The 23,839-nt window shown below is 34.1% G+C and overlaps 1 protein-coding gene across 1 annotated transcript; it reads right to left on the reverse strand.

The window, feature by feature from the left end:
- Positions 1-1,172: 1,172 nt before the first annotated feature.
- On the reverse strand, positions 1,173-23,327 carry LOC110091817 (outer envelope protein 64, chloroplastic). Its single transcript, XM_020816065.2, has 13 exons — positions 22,981-23,327; positions 18,475-18,627; positions 17,719-17,843; positions 11,193-11,315; positions 9,971-10,153; positions 9,484-9,628; positions 6,611-6,776; positions 4,058-4,192; positions 3,691-3,891; positions 2,990-3,117; positions 2,787-2,838; positions 1,916-1,985; positions 1,173-1,713 (listed from the first exon to the last, which is right to left on the reverse strand). The coding sequence occupies exons 1-13, from the start codon at positions 23,262-23,264 to the stop codon at positions 1,631-1,633; spliced, it is 1,848 nt and encodes a 615-aa protein (XP_020671724.1). The 5' UTR covers positions 23,265-23,327; the 3' UTR covers positions 1,173-1,630.
- Positions 23,328-23,839: the final 512 nt, after the last annotated feature.

Consider the following 23,839-nt stretch of genomic DNA (forward strand, 5'->3'; position numbering starts at 1 on the left):
GTATATTAAAATTATTTTTAATATTTTTTATAAAGTATTTTCCTTAAATTTGAAAGTCACATCCAACATATTTTTTGATGAACGTTTTTTTTTTGGGACATTTAGGCCATTTAAGGCAAACTCACACACACAACGCATACACATAGACTCGAACCTTGGACCTCTTAGTTGGAAGCCTAAGCTCTCAACCAATAGGCCAAGGAGAGTTGTGTGCATTTAGCAAAATATCACATCCACCTTTATTGAATTTCATCTTCTAAGAAAATTCTTTTTTTGATTTTCATCCTTAATACACTTCACTTGAACTAAATCCTTACTACTATCTCTTTTTTTGGCTAACTTATATATATATCTTTCTCCCTCCTTAGTATTCTAATCTACTATATAAATCACTAAAAGCTAAGATCTTTGCGTCGCATATTGACTTTTTTAAATTTCTTACGAGTCTCTTTATATCTTTCCCAATTATCAGAATTTTTAAAATTAAACTAATTTTTATAACAAATTTTTTTATTTTTAATCTTTTTTTGCACATTTGGATTCCACCACCAACTATTTTTATTATTAGTTACATTATGTTAGATTTAGTAAATTCTAAATTTAATCAATAACAAGATTGAAATAGTATTTATCAAAATAATGGGGTTTAAAGCCCCCCAAAAATTATTTAGAAAGATTTATACTAATTCTAACCTAAATCATGATACAAACGGGACACCAAACAGCGAAGTTCAGGAAACCAAATAAAGAAAAAAACTTATGAAAAACCAACCAACTGGATTTTACTCATTTTACAAGAAAAAATTAGCAGAATATGAAACCTGTAATTGAAAGGACACATTTGAGGCTGAAGCATACCTGCAATGCTTATCCGATGCCGGACGCAAGACACCTGATGCAGTCTGCGTCCGGAGGTGAATCAGGTGCAGCCAGCCACGTCAACAGTACCTAGCCGCGATACACAACGGAGTGACATGACACATTCTGGTTGATCTCCGGACGGTGTTCGGCGTCCGTGTAGAATAATTTCTCGTAGGATGCAAGATAGAAAAGCAGAAGATGATGAGATTGTTTAGTGCTGCAGGCAATGGCCAATCGAACGCAGGCGGCGGAAGACGAGCAACACTGTCAAGTTCAAAATAATAATCCCACATACTGGCAATTGATAATTATCATATAAAATGACTTATAGAAACTCACATTTATATATGAGAATAAGATGATTCTATTGCATACAACATAACAAAGAAAAAAATAAAATAAAAAACATGACATTAAAAGAACTGTAACAATTGAAACCTAAAGAAGCCCATCCTTGTCATATTACAATAAATTGTGTGGAAGAAGAGTACATTTAATGTCTTTTTGCTGAAATCCTCTGATATAGAACCCAAAACTGTACTAAACCCTACTGTGCAGAAAAATAAGAGAAATCAAGCCTGAATTCAAACGCTGCGAGTACTGTTTAATAGCACTGGCTGGACCACTAACAAGCGTTAGAGTTCTTCAAATTTTTGACCTGGAGTGCAGCGTGAGCACCAAGAAAACTAGTAAATTGCACCTGTGATGTTTTTGACAAGTAGATTGTCTGGTGTGGGTAATTTCCTTCCAATTTGTGCCAGAATTGCATTTAAGGTATGAATTTCTTCAATCTATTAACAGCACTATTTGCCGTCTTGTTTGTTGGCTCCAAAACAAGGGCGTATCTAAAATCTGTAAGATTGAGAAGGATTAGATAATTCAAATAGTTATAAAAGCATTCTTTAAAGTTTATTCAGGAATTCATAGTAGAATTGGAGAGTTGTTCTAGCAGCACACGGATGACATTAAATTCAGATTCTACAAAATTATCATCTTCCTCTTAGTTCAGCAACAGAGGAGAGAGAGAGAGAGAGAGAGAGAGAGAGAGAGAGACCTTCTATTGCCTCTTTGTAATAGCCCAGCATCTCCCTTGCTGTCCCTCTTCTTAAAAAGGCTTTAACATTCTGTAAAGGGTGGGAATAAGCCATTAGATCGTACTTTCTGACAGAGATAAATTGAATTGCAAATGAAGAAGAAATGAGCATGATGATCGAAGTTAAATAGACAAATAGCAGTAGAAATTCAGGATATTAGTGTGTTTAAAACCTAAGATGTGTTCCTCTAGTAACTTGACAAACAATTAAGAAAATACAGATGAATTCTTTGATAGCTTTGTCCCTCGGAGGCATTTAAAATGTTGTGATGAAGAACTGAGTAAAAATAATACAATGAGAACTAATCAGAAGTCCGTAATCCAAAAGAAGATTTCAAAATTGGATGACAAGAAACATATAAATAACAGATATGGAAGACATTTATCCATTCATGACAGTCAAATTAAGTTTAATATTTGAATGTTCCTAAGAATCCTGGTGAATCCTGGTGAACGAGCATGCTCAATTTCTTGATCTCAAAGAAAAATTTCCACTTCATGTAGGCTCGTGAACCAGCCTGATTAGTAAAGACTAGATGACAAGTTCATCAATAACCAGAAGCCCTTTTAAGTGTGAACATAACTAGAATTTAGAGAGGGATCATCATAAACAATATACTTTAAACTTGATCTAACTTTAAAGCACAAATCTAGGCTCGGGTCGATTTGAATGTGGCATATTTTTTTTTTTCTGCAGATCAAAAATAGGTAACATTTTCATAGGCTGCATAAACTAGAATCCCATCCTAGACAACAGGACAAGTGTACAGATCAAAACATTAGCAAAAAAGTTTAAGAACTTCATTTATGATTCTAAGATATAAAATCTTACCTTCTTATCTAGGTTGATGACAGTGCTGCAATCAGCTTCTGCTTGCATATAACTGGATGAACAAATATAAAAGCTATCAATTATACAAATAAATAAATACAAGCAAAAAAAAAAAAAAAAAAAAAAAAAAAAAAAAAAAAAAAAAAAAAAAAAAAAAAACATAATAACTCATGTGACATTGCTCCCTGTTTCCAAAATAGTACCTTCCCAATTCCAGGTATGCAGCAGCCCTATTACTATAGTACGTAGCATTTTTTCCATTTAGCTTGATTGCTTCTGTATATAGGTTTATAGCTTTCTGCCACTGCTTTTCTTTGTAAGCATTGTTGCCCTGTTATATTGTGTCATTACAAGGGAAAATTCGCCACAAGTGTTATGAACAGAAATAACATCATCAAGTTAGTGGCATGGCAATAGTCAGATTGATAGATAATTAGAGTACTGGAGAAATATTAGCACAAGTAAATTAAGGTGAAGATATTCAAGAGTAACATAAAGATTTGCATGCCTAAAACCTGAGAATACCTCCAGCTCAACTGACTAAAAAACATAATATGTTGAGGCAGAGACACTATTTCTAAGCACTAGCTGGCCTGTAAATGTCAAGGAATGTTTCGAAATTAAATTTGGTTAAAATTGAATGCCATTATAGGACTTGACTCAGCCCTATTAACTACATAATCATCCCATCTATTTAGATTAGCTTCTTCTAACAGTCTAGACATTTTTTTCCCAAATAAAAGCTACGTATGATCCAGTAAAATGTTACCAAAAACTTTGAAATAGTTTTCATGATTTAACACCGTTTTCCCAAATGTCCAATTTTGAGGATAGCATGCTCAAAGTACTCATGAACATAGATAAGAACTATCACTAAAATTTAGCTTAAGCAAGTAAGATGGACCTTCTCTTTTGCGATTTCAGCAGATTCCTCCTTGCTTACACTGATGCTTTGTGAGGAAGACTTCACGACTATATCAGCTTGGTCTTGAAGGTTGGAGTAAATGGTTTTAACTGTGTCAAGTAGGAAACGGTCACCTCCATGCCTTGCAATGAAGGAGACTGACGCAGGTAGCTTTTCATGAAATCCCAGGGGTATTGTTATCTACATAAAATAATATCCACAAAATAAGAGGAAGGGATGAAATAGATCATTTTCTGGACATAATTTGCTGAGCAGGAGTTTGAGTGCATACAAATATGCACATAAATAAACGTAGCAATACATATGACACATTTGCATGTTTAACCAGACATCTGAGAAAGCTTACCTGACAACAACCTGACATGCTTGCAATAGCTGAGAGATTTAATAAGCGCCTCTGATAATCTTCAGATAAAAGTTCCTTTGAATTGAGTTTCGGAGGAGGGCCTGACACTGTAGGAAGAACAAGAATCCCATCATCCTGCGTGGAGGTTAAGATAGAAGCAAGATGTGTCACAAGGAAAGGCCCATGAAAACAAAGAACCGAATCAGAGACTAAATTTTTTGTATTAAAACATTCTATCGATGTTTCTCAAAAAACTATAGCGTTAGCTTCATTCATTCTTCAGCATTCATGATTGAACTCACTGTTATCAGTGTCATTATCCTTCCTTTAAAATTTAAATTAATAGAACTAAACTAAATATAAGGTGACCTACATTCATTGCAGTGTGTGTTTCACATAACTTCATATTTATCAATTGTGCTATCCTTCTTTTCGATCTCATTCTACAAGATCATTCAAGTGCATGCGAGGTGCCATTTTCTGATGTCCTTATCATCCTAACATCATTTTTCAGTTGAACAATTTGATCGTTGTTGATGCTTGGGTGACAGACAGCAAGGTGGACAACTGAAAACTTCAAGCAAGACACGTTAAAAAAAAGGTTTATAGTAACACAAATTATTTTTCAGTTTGCAGTTTAGTGTCTAGGGATGCCTCCTATCAGGTTCTCTATTCTTCTTCTCTTTCATATTAATTACTTTGTTTGGTTGACCAGTTATTCTCCTGGTTTTTCCTCTTCTTTTGATAATTTTTGGTTGCTGGAAATTCCAGTCAAGCTAGTTTTCTGAAAAACAAATTCTACAAGCCTAGCACAGGTCAGATAAGGAATTTTTGGTGTTCATATTCAAAAATAGAAGCAGTGGTTAGCCGCAGATTTGGTAGTTGATGCAGTGAGTCTTGCTAGAAACAAATTTCCAAGAATACTCACAAGTTGGTGATGGGAACTTCTCTGTTTTTATGTTGGTTAAGTTATTTTAAGTCAAGGTTTATGTTAGCCTGTCTAGAGTGCCTTCCTTTTTATTCCAACTGCAAGGTAGGGTTGGTTGTATATATTTTTTGGGATAAGTTGCCTAAAAGCTTTGATGCAAATAGCATGCTTTCTAAGAGAATAGAAAATTGAGAATTCACAGGCGCTAGAACCTCGGTCGGGAGCTTTAAGATTTTTTTGCTGGGAGTTAACTGCATTGGGTTTCTTGTTCTTTCTTTACGTTTGGAATTTAAGTGTCAATTGTAACACTTACATACCATCTTTTGTATTTGTAATCCATTTAGCAACGAGCATATTGTTTTCCTTCATTGTCTATCATCCCTTATTTTGGAATCGGTGTCAGCTTCCCTAACAAAAAGGAAAAGGAAAAGATCCTTTGGATTGAGATAATCATTCTTGTTTATTTTTGGATCAATAATATAAAGGGGGAAAAAACATTTTAAATTCACAAAATTATGGAGGAGAATCCAATACGAAGATCTTTTAAATTATACTCATACTATTTGAATATTTTTATCAATTTTCTTTGTTCAAACTTTGCTATCACTTTTTTTTTTTTAAAGATAGAGTAGACCTAAAAAGACTTGTTTAGAAAATATTAGTACTGACCATTCTTTATTAGATTTAAATGAGAATTTGAATCTTAACAAGAAACAATGGAAAAAAAGGATCCATGTAGCCGACCCCACATAGTGGGATAAAAACTTGATGTTGTTGTTATTTTTTTAAGTATAATTCATTTTCACTATCAATAAAAAGGTTTGCCCTACTTTTCATTAAAATTAAAATAAAAAAAAAATAGCACTCTCTAGTATATTGTATAACACAACATAGGCATAACTCATCTATTAACATGCAGTAATCTCTAATGAAATAACGCTTTATCATTGTGACAGAGTATGAGGCAATGTAAGTGGTGACAAAATTAATGAATTGAAGACTATATGAAATCAATTTAAAAGAAAATCTCTAATAATACTTTAAAAATAAAAATAAATTTCATGTTGGGAGAATTTGCGCCCACCTATATTGTTGATACATCAACCCAAAGTTTCAAGGCTGGCGTAGGAATCTCCTCATGATCATCCTGTTGTTGAGGATGCTACAACAACAACAATCCTTTATCCTCCGACATGGGATCGGCTCATAAAAAAATGTCAATTTTAATACTTTATAAACAAGTCTTTTTAGGTTTACCTCTACTAATCCAAAATCTGAACAATCATACACTAGTCTTTCAAACATTGAAAAACAAGTGGATAAAAGATTTCCAATCGTGTTTTCCAAGCGGTGCAGCAATAATAGAAAAAAAAAATTCTAATACACAAGATTTACTAGACTTCAAGAAAAACACAATATTCACCAAACAATTTAGGTTTCTTGACTCATAAAGACTTAATGGGGTCACTCATCATCTATAAAGGGCTACTTTCTCTTTATTATCAAGTTATCATTTGTTTTGTAACTTGTTTTGTACTTTATCTTTTGTTAGTTCTAATTGCTTATATTGTAACAACTTCATACAACGGTTAAAAAATTTATTTAAGAAAAAACTTAACAAATACCTTTAGTAGAGAATGGATAGCCAGTTGCACTTCACTTCTTGCAGTTTGACAGCAGTTGATAAGGATGCCATTTTCTTCTGGTGCACTCAAATTATCTGATACACAAGGAGCAATTGTTGGCTTGACAGAGTTTATCCAATTCTCATAATTAATTCTGAATTCATACCTGGATTTAATAGACATAAATAGTTTACTTACAGATTTAACCAAAAGAAAAACAGGGTTTAGAACGAAAGAATAGGTAAAATACCAATTAACACAATGATTGAGAGCAATATTTATGGCAGAATTTATTTGGAGATCATTAAAAAAAAAGCAACGAACGAGACTAAGCTACAAATAAAAGTGGTTGAAGTAAAATAAAAAATAAAAACCATCATGAATTAAACCAAATAAAATTAGTTCCAAATAAATGTATGTGAATATATATATATATATATATATATATATATATACATACATAAAGAGAGAGAGAGAGAGACAATTATCCAATTTCAACTTCAACAATTGCAATGATATTTTAGCTTCCAACTTTAATAAAGGCACAATTACTGTTATACATCCCACAAAAGTGCAAAAACTAAGCCTTATGAGTAATAACTTAAAATTATTAACTCTAAAATTATTAATAAAATAATAATTTCAATCACTTAATATTTTATAATTAAACTAAAATGGTTTATATATATAGACACACACTATAAGAATACCTATCCAAACAACTGTTACACAATCATTTGAAGCAACATCAACTTAATCCCTAATGGAAGTGAGATATGGCGAGGGAGGGCATGAACAAGTGACTCAAACGAGCGTGATCAGAATCAGTAGTGTGCGTGAGTAGTAGCTGATGTGCACGTGCAGGGAGAGGCTGAGCAGGCTTAGATAGCACTGTAAGGTGATGATTTCAACACCGAAAGAAAGACTATTCTTCATTTCCCTTAAGCTAAGAGTAAGTTTTATGTACACTTTTATGAATCATAAACCCAATTTTAAACTAAAAGATATCATTAGAGTTTCTATAAAAAGAAGAAGAAAAAAAAAAAGACAGAAGGAATATATATATATATAAAGGCGTCATTTGGGATGACTTTCTTACTAAAAAACTACTTTAAGAAGCAATAAGAAAGCCGTCCCAAACGAAGCCAAAAAAAAGTTCAAAGAAAGTTGAATTTTAAACAATTTTATTTTGAGATATAATATTTATATATATATATATATATATATAGGTTATGCTAATAAAAAATATAAATTTTAATGATGAATCTTTTTTGTATGAATTAATGTAGAAAATAATAAAATAAAATGAAAAAATAATAATTAATAAAGAGCAAAAAATATAAACTAGCGAGCTTGGAGTATTAAAATATTTACAGAAATTATCAAAATATTATATCATAAAAGTATCAAGATGAAGGAAGCGACCTTCAAAGATCAAGCAAAAATCAAGTCATACAAATTGATGTGGGCAATTATGTTTCTATTTTATAGTAAAGATTTCTACTCTTCTAAATAGAATGCATTAATTATTACGACCCTTTTTTTTTTTTGTGCAATCATTGGCAATTATTACGACCCCTTATATGCATTGAATTTTCTTGTTAATACCATGCTGCTATTACAAACATCTAAAGTGATTTTCTCTCTCACTTATGAAATTCTCATATTGCTATGAAGTACTTATGATTTAAAAATTCAATGATGATTTCATGATATGATATGAAAAATATTATAAAAAATAAATGCATGATTAAAAGAATGCAAATAATATGTTGTATGAGAATAGAGTCATCTCCATAATATATTGGCTAGAGACGCAATGTACCCATGCGTAAAGGTAAAGAAAAGGAAAATGATTGCGTACCCTCAAGGGGATAGAAAGGAAAATGTTATGAAATGATGCGCCTTTAATGGTATAATTTAGGCGGTGCTCGAGTGATGAGTGTATTATAGCATACGATAAGACCTTAAAATGATAAAAAAAGCTAATGGTTATTTATTCTACCATCGTAAAAGTTACAAATACATTCTTCATTATGTTCATTAAAATATACTATTTAACGAATTAGATATAAAGATATGCATGCATGTTATTTTCTAATTTTTGAATTACTATGATTTAAAAACATAATCAGCCACTAAGTTATTTAACTCATCCATTAGTTGATAATTAATTTTATAAAAATGTCCTTTAACCTAAATGGGTAAAAGAAGAGAGTTCATATACACCAAGTGAATAACATCGGAAGTTATATCTGTAAAAATAACGTGTATCAATTTATCTTTTTGAAAACATGTATTTTGAAAAGAAATCGAGAAAAATGGTGAAAATTATGAAATGTTTATAAACAAAAGTTTAGTATTTAGTTTGCTCTGTTGAATTTGGAAGATTTTGTGAAAGTGATTAAAATTTCAAACCATCCTTACTATGATATTTTACACTAAATTCATCATATTAACAAGTATAATAATTAGCACTTTCCCATGCTAAAAAAACACCATTCTGTCTAACAAATATAAAGGTCAGTGGGCTCTTTGGCATTCGTCAGAACCCTCAAAGAAGCATAAAAGTGATACATGAAACAAATCAGAATCCAAACAAACTGCTTAAATCCAATAAATTTTGTGATTATATAACAGATAAAAATACCCAAAAGAAATGTTAAAAAAAGGAAACAGAGCTGGGAAAATTTTACTATCACTTAAAACTTTCCCTGCATTTGAAAAAAACGAAGTTGCAATTACAGACCCACAAAAGCAAATATTAACGTTCAAAATCAGATGAGTTTACTTTAAATAAAAATTCCTTTAATACTTTTGGCATTCATACCACAAAGAAAGTGTTACGAAAAGGTGTTAAGGCAACTACTCACTTGTGAAGCAACCTCATGGCACTAGCAAGTGATGTTAATGAAGAAATTTTTGAATCACCATTTACAGCGCCAACTTGAAACTTCTTTAAGCTAGAAACCTTAGACGCAAGATATTCACCAACATTGGCATGGCTCAAACTTTGCTCTGCAATCACCACACCATATTAGTAAAACAAAAGCAACCATAAGTCAGGGTCTGTTTAGGGCAGCTACTTTTTGTGAAGGTGAATATAGAGCCATAGCAGAAATATATATTTTTTAAACTATTATCAGTATTATATATATATATATATATATAGTTTTCTTATAACTACCACAGTCTAGCAGCTCTGACTGTCAAAAGTAGCTTGCTACGTTTTAGAAAGCAACAAAAAGTGCGGCAACAATCTGAAATACAAATCAGTAATAAAACTGCCGCAAACAGACCCTCAATAATAATAAGAATTTCTAAGATCTGAAGAAAACAATAGATGATGCATGAACTTACTCCCAAACAGCACCTCCACTGTTTTTGTGACCACTTGAGTTATCCTTCTAGAAGAAATTTTCATTAACTGAAAATAATCATCAGCTATTATAACACGTCTAGGTGGACGTACATCGGCATATGGAAGTTTGAGTAACACATGAGCTGCACGATGCAAAACACTGGGATCTTTGGCAAACAACCCTATAAATAAAAGCAATTAATCAACTTATTCATGTTTTGCGTCCTGCAAAAAGTGCAAATAGCCAACAAAGTATTAATTAAAATCATACAAAATGTGTCCACCAGTTATCCTATAGAGGTCAATTCACTCGTTATGTCAAATGCATATTTAGGTCCAAAACCAACCTAATTAGAAACGGGAGCAAACCGCATGGGTTCGAAGCCTTAGGAGTGTAAGAAGTGGAAGCTAGGATGGCCAAAGAAATGAGTACTATGGGTACATAGTACAATGTTACAAGGCATGTGTTGGAACCGTCTGGTTGTAGAAAAAAACAGAGAAAGGTCAGTGAGTTGAGGTTTTGTACTAAGAGATTTGAAAACTCGATTCCCAGAAAGTTCTAGACAGAAAAGGCCTATAACCGCAAGAGTAAAAACATTTTATTTGTGTGCCGTTTCGATTCCCAAAGAAATAAGTAAAACCATTTTCCATTGTACCGTTTCGATTATTAAGCAGTCGTGAGACCTTTAAAGAACAGACCAGATCCAGCGGGGACAAATAAACTTGATTTTTGGGTTCTTCAGTCTAAATGAAACCAGTTCATGCATGCTTTATTTGTGTGCGATAGAAAATTAAAAAAAATTGTATACAACAAAAAACTTTTTCTTGTTGCTTGAACAAGTTTTGATCAATCAATTTGATTTAGCCTCAAGGACAAAGCAACACATTTGAATTAATGGGCAAAAGAAATTAATAGAAAAGAAGAGATGTACTCTAATGACTCCATGGTAAAGTAGTTCAAGATCAGAATTTCCCTCAGCCATGCACGCATGGCAACATAATGGACCTTTTCATACCATATTCAGTGGCAGACTATAAAAATTTCACAATGAACTAGTAACTTGAATTTCCCTAAACAGACAATATCAAGTACCACACAAGTATGCGAAACAAATTACAAATAACTCAAAATGAAGACAAACACAATTGTAATGCCGCGAATGATGTAATAAAGAGGTAAAAGAGAAGGTAGAGAGGGGTATGCAACTCATAAAAACATACCAGGGGCATCTAAACTTGGAGAGACGTGAAGAACACCATTGTTCAAGATGGAATGCGATGGTCTAAACCCCAAAATTCCACAAAAAGCCCCAGGTACTCTCACACCACCTACGGTGTCCATTCCTGCATGCATCTGGGAGTTAAAAAAAAACGATGACTGCATATGCACCAATCCAAACAATGACTAGTTACTGATAACATATAACATCATTATCGGTTTTCTTTTGCACATATAATATGATTGTCTGTTTCCTTTTTCACTATTTGGTGAAACCATTGATATCAAAAATGCTAGGCTCAAAAGAGCCAGGCATCCTCAAGATGATAAAAGGCACAAAGCACAAACCTTAGCGCTCACCGGAGTAAAATCATTCTCTAAAAATTATCAATAATTTTATTTGACAAGCATATTTCAATTATAGATTATTTGTAAAGAGTATAAATGATAATCCTCACACTAAAATATATTAGACAAAATAATAAAACATTTTAAATTTTCTTACATTCCAAGTTTCAAAAGCAAGCTTAAGACATTTATGGATGAAGTACCCAGAAAAGCATATTTAGCAAACCCAGTGTAGCATGCATAACCTAGATATTATTGAGTTTTCGCAAATATCTACTTCACCTTCTCCATCATTTAAACTCTATTCTCTCTCATTAGATTGCAGTACTCCCTCTCTTCATCTCTCTCACCCCAAACTCATCACCTTCATCAGCAAGATTGATAATTGTAGAACTTGAAACTTTGAAGCCAACAATTAATTTATTGCAATTCTTAATATGCATTGTTATTTCCCCAACTATTATTTGACTTCACACAACTCATGTAAATTTTTCAGATTAAAGCTAACATATCCTTCAAAGTACTAGCTCTACACCCTCTACATAACACCTTCAAACAATAGACTCGCCAAGAGTGTCATAAAAATGGTGCCTACTTACGAGGTGTGAGAGACATTATCACAATCTTACCAAGGCACTTTGTCAAGCACTCGATTTGCCTTCAACAACATTGTAAAAGAGACCTTATCACAATCTTACCAAGGCACTTTTTCAAGCACTCGAATTTCCTTAACATTGCAAAAGAAAATGTTTCTGTGATGATATATTCACAATGACAACGCCAAATCATAGACACTCGAAAGAAACTTCATAATGAAGATACGTGCTATATATAACTAATAATAATTATCTTCCAGTAACCAAATAAGCATAGCTAAGCCACAAACAAAATCACATAACAAATTTACAAGATTAAAGAAGCATAATTTCATAAGCATCACAATGTTAGGTATAAATCATACTAGGACAGAGGACAATCAAAAGAAGACAAGAAAATAGTTATTGTTTGTATCTCGTGCATGCCCATAGTAAAAAATCACGTAATTGCACGCTTGTGGATCTAGGGCAATTGAGCCTTTGGTTATAGAACCACATTGTGCCTTCTCAATCATTTTGGGCTTTTCAAGTTGTTAATTGAACTAAATGGTCTAGCGTCCTAAGTTACTCTTCTTCAAAATCCTTTTTCTTCATTGTCGTCTATGTTAAGAAAGGTAGAGGTAGACCTGAAAGGATTTGACTCGAAAATATTAGAAATAAACTTTTTTTATTAAATTTAAATGAGAATTTGACTCTTAAAAGGACACAATAAAGAAAAATAATTCATTCAGCCGACCCCATGTTGTGGGATAAAAGATTAATGTTGTTGTTAGTCCAAAAAGTATACCACACCTTCATCATTATCATCATCAACTTTATCTAATTATTAGTGGTCAATTTTATGAATCCTCGCTCTCCATACAAGCCTAATGAGTGTTGCCAACCTAAACCTTATATGATAAATACATTCCAAACTCAACTTATATAATTGTTGTATGTCACGAGAAAAGCGAGAAAATAAAATCCAATTATTCCATCTTTAATTAATTAAAGTTATTTTATTTTGTTGTAATTTCATGCTTGGTATAATGCTAAATGATAAGGACATCGACAGACGCTACCGACATGTTTATCGTCGGCGAAACCGCAGATCTATGGCCATGATTCAGCACCTCTACTTTTGATTCAGATGTCATGATGTATTTTCATTTTATTTTATTTCATTTGCAGTCTTTTCATTTTTACCCCTGTGGGGAGTTACTTTGTTATTGTAGCCCAGAGGGCAATTTCGTGATTTCTCTTTTCATGAGTTGAGACCTATATATAGTGGTCTCATGTGTTGTATTGAGGTTAATGAATATTTTGAATGAAATTTGTTTTGGTTATCTTTTTTCTTCTTCTTCTTGTGGAGAGTTAGAGAGGAGAACGAAAGCCCAAGGTGAGGGCGAAAAGCAATACCCGCTAGTCATTGGAAGAGTCTGTGACTCGTGGTCGATCCCCATCATCCGATCCTCGCCTTTTCCCCACCCGCCAACCCTAACCCCTCTTGGCCGCCAACCACCCCACCTCCTCCACCACCGGCCCTTTTCCCCACTCCCCACTTGTTCAAATTTTGAAAATTAAAAATTATTTGAGTTGAAAATTTCCAAATTTGTCAAAGCCAAATATGGAAAGTTTTCAAATTCAAATCATTTCAAAATTTGAATCAAAGTGGATTTCATAATCAAACCTCTTCATGCAAATAAGCAAATTTGGAAGGTTTGTAAATTGCTCCCACCCCTTTCCCTCTCTCTCTTGATGCCGCCGGCCTCACTAGGCTCCACCTCATTAATTGCCCCATTAATCCCTCACCCATTTGAAATTAAAATTAATTTCAAATAAAACTCCCTCCCAAATTTATTTCAGTCCCTCTCCTCTATTGAAACCGCCGGCCTCCCCCCTTTTTAGCTCCCCAATAATTCCCCAATTAAGGCTTTAATTTCATTTGATTTGAAATTCAAATTTCAAGTCAATTCTCTCCCAAATTACTCAAAATTAAAATTAAATTTTAGTTTTTGATTAATCCCCTCCATAATTCCCTAAACTCTTTTCTCCAACCCTAGCCTTCCCCTTGCACCCGCCGGCCTCCCCTCTTCCTCCTGCTCCCGCCGCCCCCATCTAGCTTCTCTTGTGAATTGAGAAGCCAAGGAAAGGAGAAGACGACGCTTCCCCTCTCCATTTCAATGTCGAATGACAGATCCCAAATTTGAGCGGGGACTCGTGTTCGATGCCAATGGAAATCTCGACATCTTACGATCTCCGTACTTCGACGTAGGATTTGAAGACGACGCCACCATTGAAGATTATTTGGATCGAGTTGTCCCAGACATCGTGCGCGTCCTCACCCGTCGACGACCCGACTACAATTTGATGAGGACATCGTCAGAGATTGCGACATGTGTACCATCAGGAGATGCCGGAGATCGACGGCCACGATCATGATCTTTATTTTCATCATTTTATGTAGTAGTTTATTTGTGTTTTATGTTTTTCCATTTTTGCCCTTACGGGTATTTGGTCGTTATTGTAGCCCGAGGGGCATTTTAGTCTTTTGCTTTCTTGTCATTTTGAGGCCTATTTATATGGCCCTTTTCTTATGTAATAGTTAGCTTTTGATGAATGAAAAGATATTTGCCACTTATGATCTCTTTGTGAGTTCACCCTCCTCGATTTCTTAGTGAGTTCGTAGGAGAAGTTAGATCTCTTTGTGAGTTCTAGATCTTCTTGTTCTACCATTTTTTTTTCCTTTTTTTCTTGTGATCGATTCGTCGTCGTGGAGATCCGGTCGAAGCATTTGTGAAGAGTGGAATTCACGCTCGAATCCCTAGAAATTTTCACTTTCTTTTTTTTCTTGCTGTTGTCGCCACCTGCTCCAAGCCGCCAAGGCTGTCGGCCCATTTGCGGCAGCCTCCCGCCGGCCACAGCCCAGCCACCCTCCCGCCGTCCACAACCCAGCCACCCGCCGGCCAGCATCCCGACAACCAGCTCCGCAGCTCCATCCCGCCTCCCCTTTAGAATTTTGGATTTTGAAATTCAAAACTCCTCATGAACCTTTGATTACCTTCCTTAATTGACTCCTAGAATTTAGGCAATTGTTTTAATTGAGTTTTAAAGTCTATTTGAAATTCAAACGTTGCCTGATCTCTACCATCAATTAAAGGGACGTTTCCTTTGTTAAAAATTTCTGAATTATTACAGATTTTACTCAAAATTTGCCATTCAAATACGTGGTCCCCACTTTGCTAAATCCTCTCTGCCTCCTTCTCTAGTCCAGCCGCCTCCCCTCCTTTCTGAATTATTACAGATTTTACTCAAAACTGCTGCCACGCCTCCTTTGGAATTGTTTTGAATTTTTTTTTCTCAATTTCCCCTCTCCACGTCTCCCCATTATTTCAATATCAGAAACGGAAATTATTGGTTTCCTGAAGCTTTTCTGTTCTACTGAGCTTCCCTTTGATCTTAAAATCGTCTTTCTCTACTCAGACTAGTCAAGTGCCCCAACCCATCCCACCATCCTCCTCCAACCCGCCACCTTCCTCTCCTCCCCATTTATTTGTGTCCCTTCTTTTCCGGCAAGATGCATGGCGGATCCCGAGATTGACAGTGGGTTAGTGCTCGACGTCTACGAAAGTATACATATAACTCGCTCGCCGTTCTTTTACGTAGGGTTTGGACCCGACGACACCGTCAAAGACTATTTGAACCGCATCCTCCCTACGCTCGTGGATGTCGTAGATGAGCAATTTGAAGACTACAATTGGACCATCCGCGGACACCCACCGGCTTCTCCAACTCCGGCTTCCTTCCCGGCGACGAGTCCTCTCAAGATCACTTGCCTATTAGTGACATCGCTAAGTCTACTTACAATTCTCTTTCGCTAGCCACCACTTTCAAAACAAGTGACGGATCTCAAGGTGAATGGTCTAAATTTTAAACGTGTAGCTTTAGTAGTAGCTATTTGCATTATTTAATTTTCTTTTGGTTATCTTTTGCAAGACTCTTGTAATTCTTAAATGTAATCACTGCCGTTAACATAATCTATCACGAAGTTTCTTGAATCCAACTTGAGTAAGCTAGATTTTATCGTTAACATTGCAAAGTTAAACTCTCATTAATCTCTAACGTGCAATTCATATTTCACCGCATGTTGTATCACATCACAATTGGAGCATCGTCGGCCATTCACATCACTAACAATTTAACTTGAAGACAAAACTTGCTTGAAGATGAAATCAATTTTTTGCTCCGATAAAACTCATTCTAGCTAACCCCTAAGTTAAACCTCGGCACAATCCAATCACCAAGCTGATTTTAAGACAAACCTGGATAAGATGAAGTATGCTCATAATTTCTTTCTCTCTCTCTCTCTCACAATCAAATTTTATTATATTGCATGTTTGCATATTTGAACGAATAAGTTGTAATAAATATATGAGATAAATTTTATTATATTATATGCATGCATATTTGATCGAATAAGTCGTAATATATAAACATATATATAATTTCATAAAAAAGTTGAGCTAAAATCCTCAATTTAACAAACAAGGAAAAAAAAGGGGAAATGAAACCGTTTGATGGACAATCTTTTAAGCTGCATATTAAGCAGGCAATGTAACGTTTTTCTAATATTATATTTACAAGGGTTCCCTTGCTAGGAAAAATTAACGTAGCAGCCCTTTCCTAAAACTATGCCCATATTTATCTAATCTATTCGAGATAGGACTTCACGTTCCGAAAAATATAAAATGATAGCCATTATTATCACCCAAGCTTTTTTTAAACCAATTCTTCACTCATGAGTGTGAAAGTGATGAACATTGATGGTTTTTTTATTTTTAAGAAGAAAAAACTAAAGAGATTTATTAATTGGAAGGATATCCAAAATACCAAAGTATTCACAAATGAGCTTGATCGCCCAATAACTAAATAGATAATAAGTTAAAAGGGAATATTTTTCAATTCTTAAATAAAGATCTCAATACTTATACAAATGGCGAAGCACACAAAAAGACACAAGTTAGCAACAAATTACTCTTAAAATAAGGTTTTGGAATGCGATTTTGATTAAGGTCTGGTCTCATCGTAAAATCTTGTTTAGATAGTTTTGCCAATTTCAGAATTTAATTTCAGTTCTGATTACAATTAATTTTTTAGTATAAATTACTATAAAAAAAATATTTATGATAGGAACAACTAGGATTATTTAATTAAAATTCAAGATAAAATACACATAAAAATTAATGGACCTTAAAGAAGAAATTCTAGTAGATTTTGGTGACTGTTGAACAGCATTTTATTGAAAGTAATTAAAAATATGAGTTTTTAGCATAAACATTGAGTTTCGCCTAAAACTTAAAGCAAAGCTCCACTACAACTCTTTAGTTTTGCCCTAAACTTTAAGACAAACGAAACTAAAAATATTAGTAAGTTTTTTTATTGGCTACAACCAAAACTGAACCAAAATCACCAAAACTTGAAACTATAAGAATGGCTTCATAAGAATCATTTCAATTAATTTATAGCCCTTACATGGAAGTTCAAAAATTGTAAGCTCATAGTTGCTGCAGCCCAAACAGAAGGAAAATCTAGTGAAGAAGCTTACCCAATGCAAAATCTACGATGCCACCAGCAACAGCTACAGCCGACCCACTAGAACATCCTCCAGGGATCCGTTCAGGAGACTTAGGATTCGTTGGTGTGCCAAAATATTTATTTTCACCACTTAAACTGACAAAATTTAATATTAAAGTCATGTAATAGCAACAGATAAGTTATTAGAATGAGAAAGAAAAATATTGTCATAAAAACTAAAAATAATAGATAGAATAAGAGTTTGTTTAGAAGTGCTGCAACTTTCTGTAAAAGTGGCTATAAAATTACTGCGGGGAAAAATTTTTTTTTAACTGCTGCGGGTATTACAAATATTTTTTTTCAAAACGGTTATACAGCAACTTTCTTGCAACTATCACATTCTTAAAAATCTGATAGTAAAAAATAACTATCCACCGCAAAATTTATAAAAAAAAAAAAAGCAAGAAAGGAGTCAAACAATAGTGTAGCAGCAGTTCGAAAAATCAAAACAAATGACAAGCTAGCCCATACCCTAGAAGTTTATCTAATGGATAAATTGGTAAAGAAACAAACCAATTAATACCAAAGAAGAAAATAACGATAAGTAGCAATATGTGAAATAAAAATTTCAATCTACCAAAAAAATGAGTTGTCTCACCAAAAAGCCATGTCATTGGATAATTCATTAAAAAATAAACGCATTAATATGTCAAATAAGAAACTAACTATAAGTAGAAATATGTGAAATAAAGAGAATTTAATCTAGCAAAAAAATTGGTTGTCTCACCTAAAAGCCATGTCATCAATGACTGTTTTACCAACACATGTAGCACCTCCATCTATGAGCGTGGCAACTAAAGAGGATGTGTGTGTTGCAACTTCATGAGTTCTTGCCCAGTCTGGATTACCAAACCCCGTAACATATCCTTCGATATTAAATCTGATGCCAAAAACATAAAATATGAATGATCCCAAGACATTAAGAAATGGAACTGAAGAGGTCAGCAATAGAATGTTTAGAGGTCTAAAAAATATTTAGGAAAATGCAGAGAAAAAAATTTCCCTTTGGGTAAACTAAATAAAATAGCTGGCATAAAATTCATACACATGATAAAGGCCATCAAAACCAAGCGTTCAAATGGTGAAAGAAAATATCCTCCACACTACATAAGCTAAACCTCAATTAAAATAAATATTTCTATTTGAAAATGCAATTACAGGTCATCAAGTAGAAAGGAAAGTTTAATCTATCAACTATAATGAAAAGAAATCCAATTACAATACGAAACTAGACAAAACTATTTGTGAACATAGTATTTGAAAAATGCAAAATCATAATCTAGCCTTCTACTTTGGCTGCATAGTAATAGTTTGAATAGTGCATAGAGTTACGCAAGTATTTACCAAGATAAGATACTGCCTTGTGTGAATTTAGCAACTATCCCTTTCAGTCCAAAGAGAAACCTCTTTAGCAATTACAGAATAAAAACTATTTTTACGTAAATTTAACCCGGGCATTGTTCCTACCAAACTATGAAGGTTCGATCGCCAAAATATAAAGCTTCGATTGAACGACTTACGTGTTTTTGCTTTAGCTTTTAAAAGCTTACTTCACAAATCACTGTTTCAAGCAAGCTTTCTTAAAAACAGCTTTTTAAAGACAAACTTTTAAAAAAATTTAGAAAAAATAGTCTTCCAAATGAATAATATTTTCCTGTTGTCTATTTTTTCTATCACGAAAATACTAAAAAAGTTATCTCGTATGAAGCCTAAAACGCGTACATTGTTCCTACCATACTAAATAACAAGACAAAATATATAACACTTCTGAAAGAGAAAATTACTTCATAAATTATAACAACAACCAACTTTCTAATTGTGAATGCTAGTTTCCAGCCATGTAAGTCGATGGGCGATGCTTGGTAGACTTAGAACATCTTAATGAGAGAGAGAACGAGAGAAGGGAGAGTTGTCAAGTTGGACAACTTCCTACCTGGTGAAAAAAAGGAGGTGAGGAGAATATGGTGGAAAATTGAGAGAGAGAAAGAGACAACCCTGACAATTTTTACATAGCTCGGGTGTCTTGACTTACATCCACTGGTAAATAGGATGAATGTTTCACTATCATTAACCAAGGATTAGAGAATTCTTCTTTCAACGAGCTATGAGAAGGAGAATTACATAGAATAGAGGTGATATTTTACAAGAAGCAAGAATCAAATATCAACCAAAATCCAATGTTTAACTCATACGAAGGTCTGAAATACGCTTATGTACAAGAGAAGGTCATGCAAAAGGGAATATCCGCAATGAATGTGATGGGTGCAAGAATGTACTGATCAATGTTGAGAAACTCAGAGTCAAGAGGAACGCGCCGAGCAAAGAGTCAATGGATGGCACCAATCATGTGGTTGTTAATCAAGCGAGCTGAGAGATGGATGTGCAGTTACTAGGAGTCGAAAGTCTCAAAAAAGTGTGGGAAGATTAGGGAGTATTTAAAGGCAGATGTCACGTCCCACCACAATATGCCACATGTTAATCCCTTAAGGGAGTGCAATGGAAATGATTGTTATGTTACAAAGTGTGTGTGGAAAGTCATAGCTGGACATCTGAAGAAAGTAGCAAGCATTATAGTTGAGCAGATTAAGGTGAAAAGTTGTAATGATTCGATTGGATGCAAATGGTAGATCAAGGCAGATCGATCAAGCATACTAAAAATGGTAATATGGGGACAAATAAATGAAGTTAAGGCCTCAAATTAGAACTTCAACAAAGTAGTAATCTGGGAGGGCAAATTCAAAACTGTGGAGTTATGTGTTTGACTGTTGATCCAAGAGTTGTTGATCTGATCTAACACCATGAACAATGAGTCCTTGAAACTTAAACAAGCTTGTTGTTGCATTAGGCCTGGCCATATAACACATGAATAGCTAAGTCTAAATGCAAAAATGAGGCTTTATACTTTCACTCTCATTTTGAATCCTATGCATGAGACAAGCACTTCTTTAAGGGTGTAATGGAATGAGATGAGTAAACTAGTCGAAGGTGCGACTCTATTCATCACATGAGTAAAAAAAAAGACTATAAAATATGGGAGAGTTAAAAAAAAGCCTTATATTATAGAAAAATAAAAAATTGATCAAATCAAATGTACTCTATCAATCTGGGAGGGTAAGTCAACCTAGTTGACAAACTCAAAGGGGTCAGTAGATAACTTGGCATCAATTAGATAGATAAGTCGTCAAGCACAAATTAAAAAATAATGGGAATTTTCGAAAGTGTTGTATGATGTAATGTATGTGATGTCTACCACATCAATCACTAACACATCTGAGAACGTTGAATAATGAGTATCAAAGGCTCACTCAACTTCCCATATGTGATGGACGAGAGTGCCTATAAAATTATATTGAGGCTCAGAGAAAAAGCTTTGTGTTCAATGCACATTAATTTTTTATTTCATCTTCTACAGCCTTATCTTCATAGCTACATGTTAGCGTTTGTAACTCTTTAAAGATCATTGTAGAAAGTAATGAGTATTATGGAGCCACAGTGTTCCACGAGTGGACATGTTCCAACAGAGTAAACTTCCTCCTTCCAAGTTATGATAAGACAATGAAGGAGATCGTTGCATAGGACCGTAACAACGTGAAATGGAGTTTGCCAGCACAATGGGAAGGTCACAACTTCCTTAAATGTTGAGTAGTACTTATTTGTGGATCCATTCCGCCTCAAGCTATGTCTATTGTCCAAGAAGAAGGACTTCTAGGAGTACTACCATTCAGTGTCAAGTCAATTCATGTAAAACTTCTACACCATTCTTTTTAGTATAATCAAGATGTTTGTTGAACATAATATCAACTAGATGACGACAAAACTTCTCTATCTCGTTAAGATTTGATGAATAAAGGTGTTTGTCTTCAATGATGGAATAATTGACTCCATTAAAAATTGGAGGAGCCATTATGTGCTTCGATAAAGAGTAGTTAACCAACTCCGAATAAAACAACTAATCTCTTACAATTAGAGCTCGAGACCAAAACCGTGCTAGTCCCCATCAAGCAAATGGGGAATAAATAAAGTGACAATAAGGGTTGATTTATTTCAAAGTTCTCAGCCCAACCGAAGTTGAAGCTGATAAAGCCAAGGTTCTCCTTGTCCAAGCTAAAAAGTAAAAGAGAAAGAGAGCATATGCCACCTCAACAATGCTAGTGAAAAGGTAGAAGAAGACTACAAAAGGTCCCCCATCAATCAACCAAGAGTCCAAATTGGAATGTTCAATGGGTGTTTAAGAGTTGTACAAATTTAGAGTTATCATAAAATTGATGTAGAAACTACCCACACTAATATTAAAGTCAGCACATTTTTGGGCCTAGCCTCACTTTTACGGAGAGAGGATTAAAGGCTTCCCACATTGGTTTTTCATTTTGTAGAGCCACAAAACATCAAAAAGGTATTCAATATGCAAATGATTAAGTACATTTGAGTTGAGCATAGGCTTTTTAAGTATTCGAGACTACAAGATAAACACAAAATCTAGGATGCTGATGACAGAAAAAATGATGAGATATCTCATATCACCCAAAAAAAACCCCACCCATTGGAAGGCCTCAAAAACATCTAGCCTTTCATCATCTTGCCTATGCATAACATGGAACACGGGAATTTCAATGCATCAAACTCTAGCCTCTTCCAAGCAGAAAGACTAAAAATCTAGAACAATGAAAAATAATATTCATGGTGGATTTTTTTTACAATAGCAAATCCAGCAGAGCAAAACTAACATCAAAATTGAAGTTTCACTCTCCTAAAAAACATGGTAGCATTGAACTACCTCCATTTACATTAATGTCATTCAAATATATATATATATATATATATATATATATATATTTTTTTTTTTCATTAAATTATGAATGAATTTAATTTACATGAATTCAATAGTTCATTTCAAATGCCTCACATTAGTGTTGAAAATAAAAAATACAATGTCGGTACGTGCATAAATCTCCCTAAGATTTTTAACCCTAAGAAAAATCGTCAGTTTCCCGTACGCCGTAAACCGTGGCCTAGAAAAAGGGGCAGGGATTATGTTGTTCAAGTGAATGCCATTTACTCAGCGTCCTCTCATCACTTAAAACCACCTAATTCATTTATCCTGCCATACAATTACCCCTACCTTATAAATAAAAATAGTTTGAACATAAAATTACCACTGCGCCTCCCCAAAGAGGAGAATGAGCCCAATGAAATCCTAAATTCAAAAGGTCGACAAGAAAGTGGAAATGCTTACACATCTGCGACCGCGAAGGTGAGGCCAGTGAGGGGATGAGGAGCTTTGGGTGGAGCGGGCTGTGGAGGAGGGAGGAGCTCGAACCGCTCAACGAACGCCCCGAAGTCCTCCTTCACAACCCGCTTCAGTTTCCGGGCCACGATCAGTATGCCGGCGATGCCGAGGCCCAGAAGAACCCACAGATTAGAGTTAGCAGGCATCAATCCTCTCCTCTCTATCTTCCGCTGTGTAGAAAAATCTGAGTTAGCTTCCTCCCCGTCCTTTCTTCTATGTGGCGACAGCATAGAAAGACGGAGCAGAGGCCGGGAGAGTGGATAACGCCGGCGCTTCTAAGAAAAACCTAATTTTGAAATGTAAAAAAAATTATTTATGCCATTATGATCAAATGATAATTGTACTTTTAAATTTATTAAATTTATTTTGAAATTAATTATATTTATTTTATAATAAATAAAATATATTTGAATTTATTTATATCAAAAATTATATGAGGATATCAAGCAAATATTTTTCCTTTAGAAATTTGAAGAAAAAACCGTCTCTCTAACTTTCTTTTGACCCTTACAATAAGGAATATAACTATATATGTTAGAGCAAGATTAGTATAATGTGCATAAACAATAATATCAAAGTAACCATTTCATGACATTCATTCAAACATCTTTCATCCTAAAGAAAATAAGCTAATAAAGGAGAATATCTTCATTAATAAAGTAAATTACAACATTAAATACTATAGATTGCCAATATAAATTCAAATCATATGTAATATTATAATATTTTTGTTGTACTTAAGCTATATAGTACACGATAAATTTATCTGCCATGTTATTGTAGCTTTTGTAATGCACACATGCAC

This window comes from Dendrobium catenatum, unplaced genomic scaffold, assembly GCF_001605985.2.
Source record: "Dendrobium catenatum unplaced genomic scaffold, ASM160598v2 fragScaff_scaffold_1664, whole genome shotgun sequence".
Classification (NCBI taxonomy): domain Eukaryota; kingdom Viridiplantae; phylum Streptophyta; class Magnoliopsida; order Asparagales; family Orchidaceae; genus Dendrobium; species Dendrobium catenatum.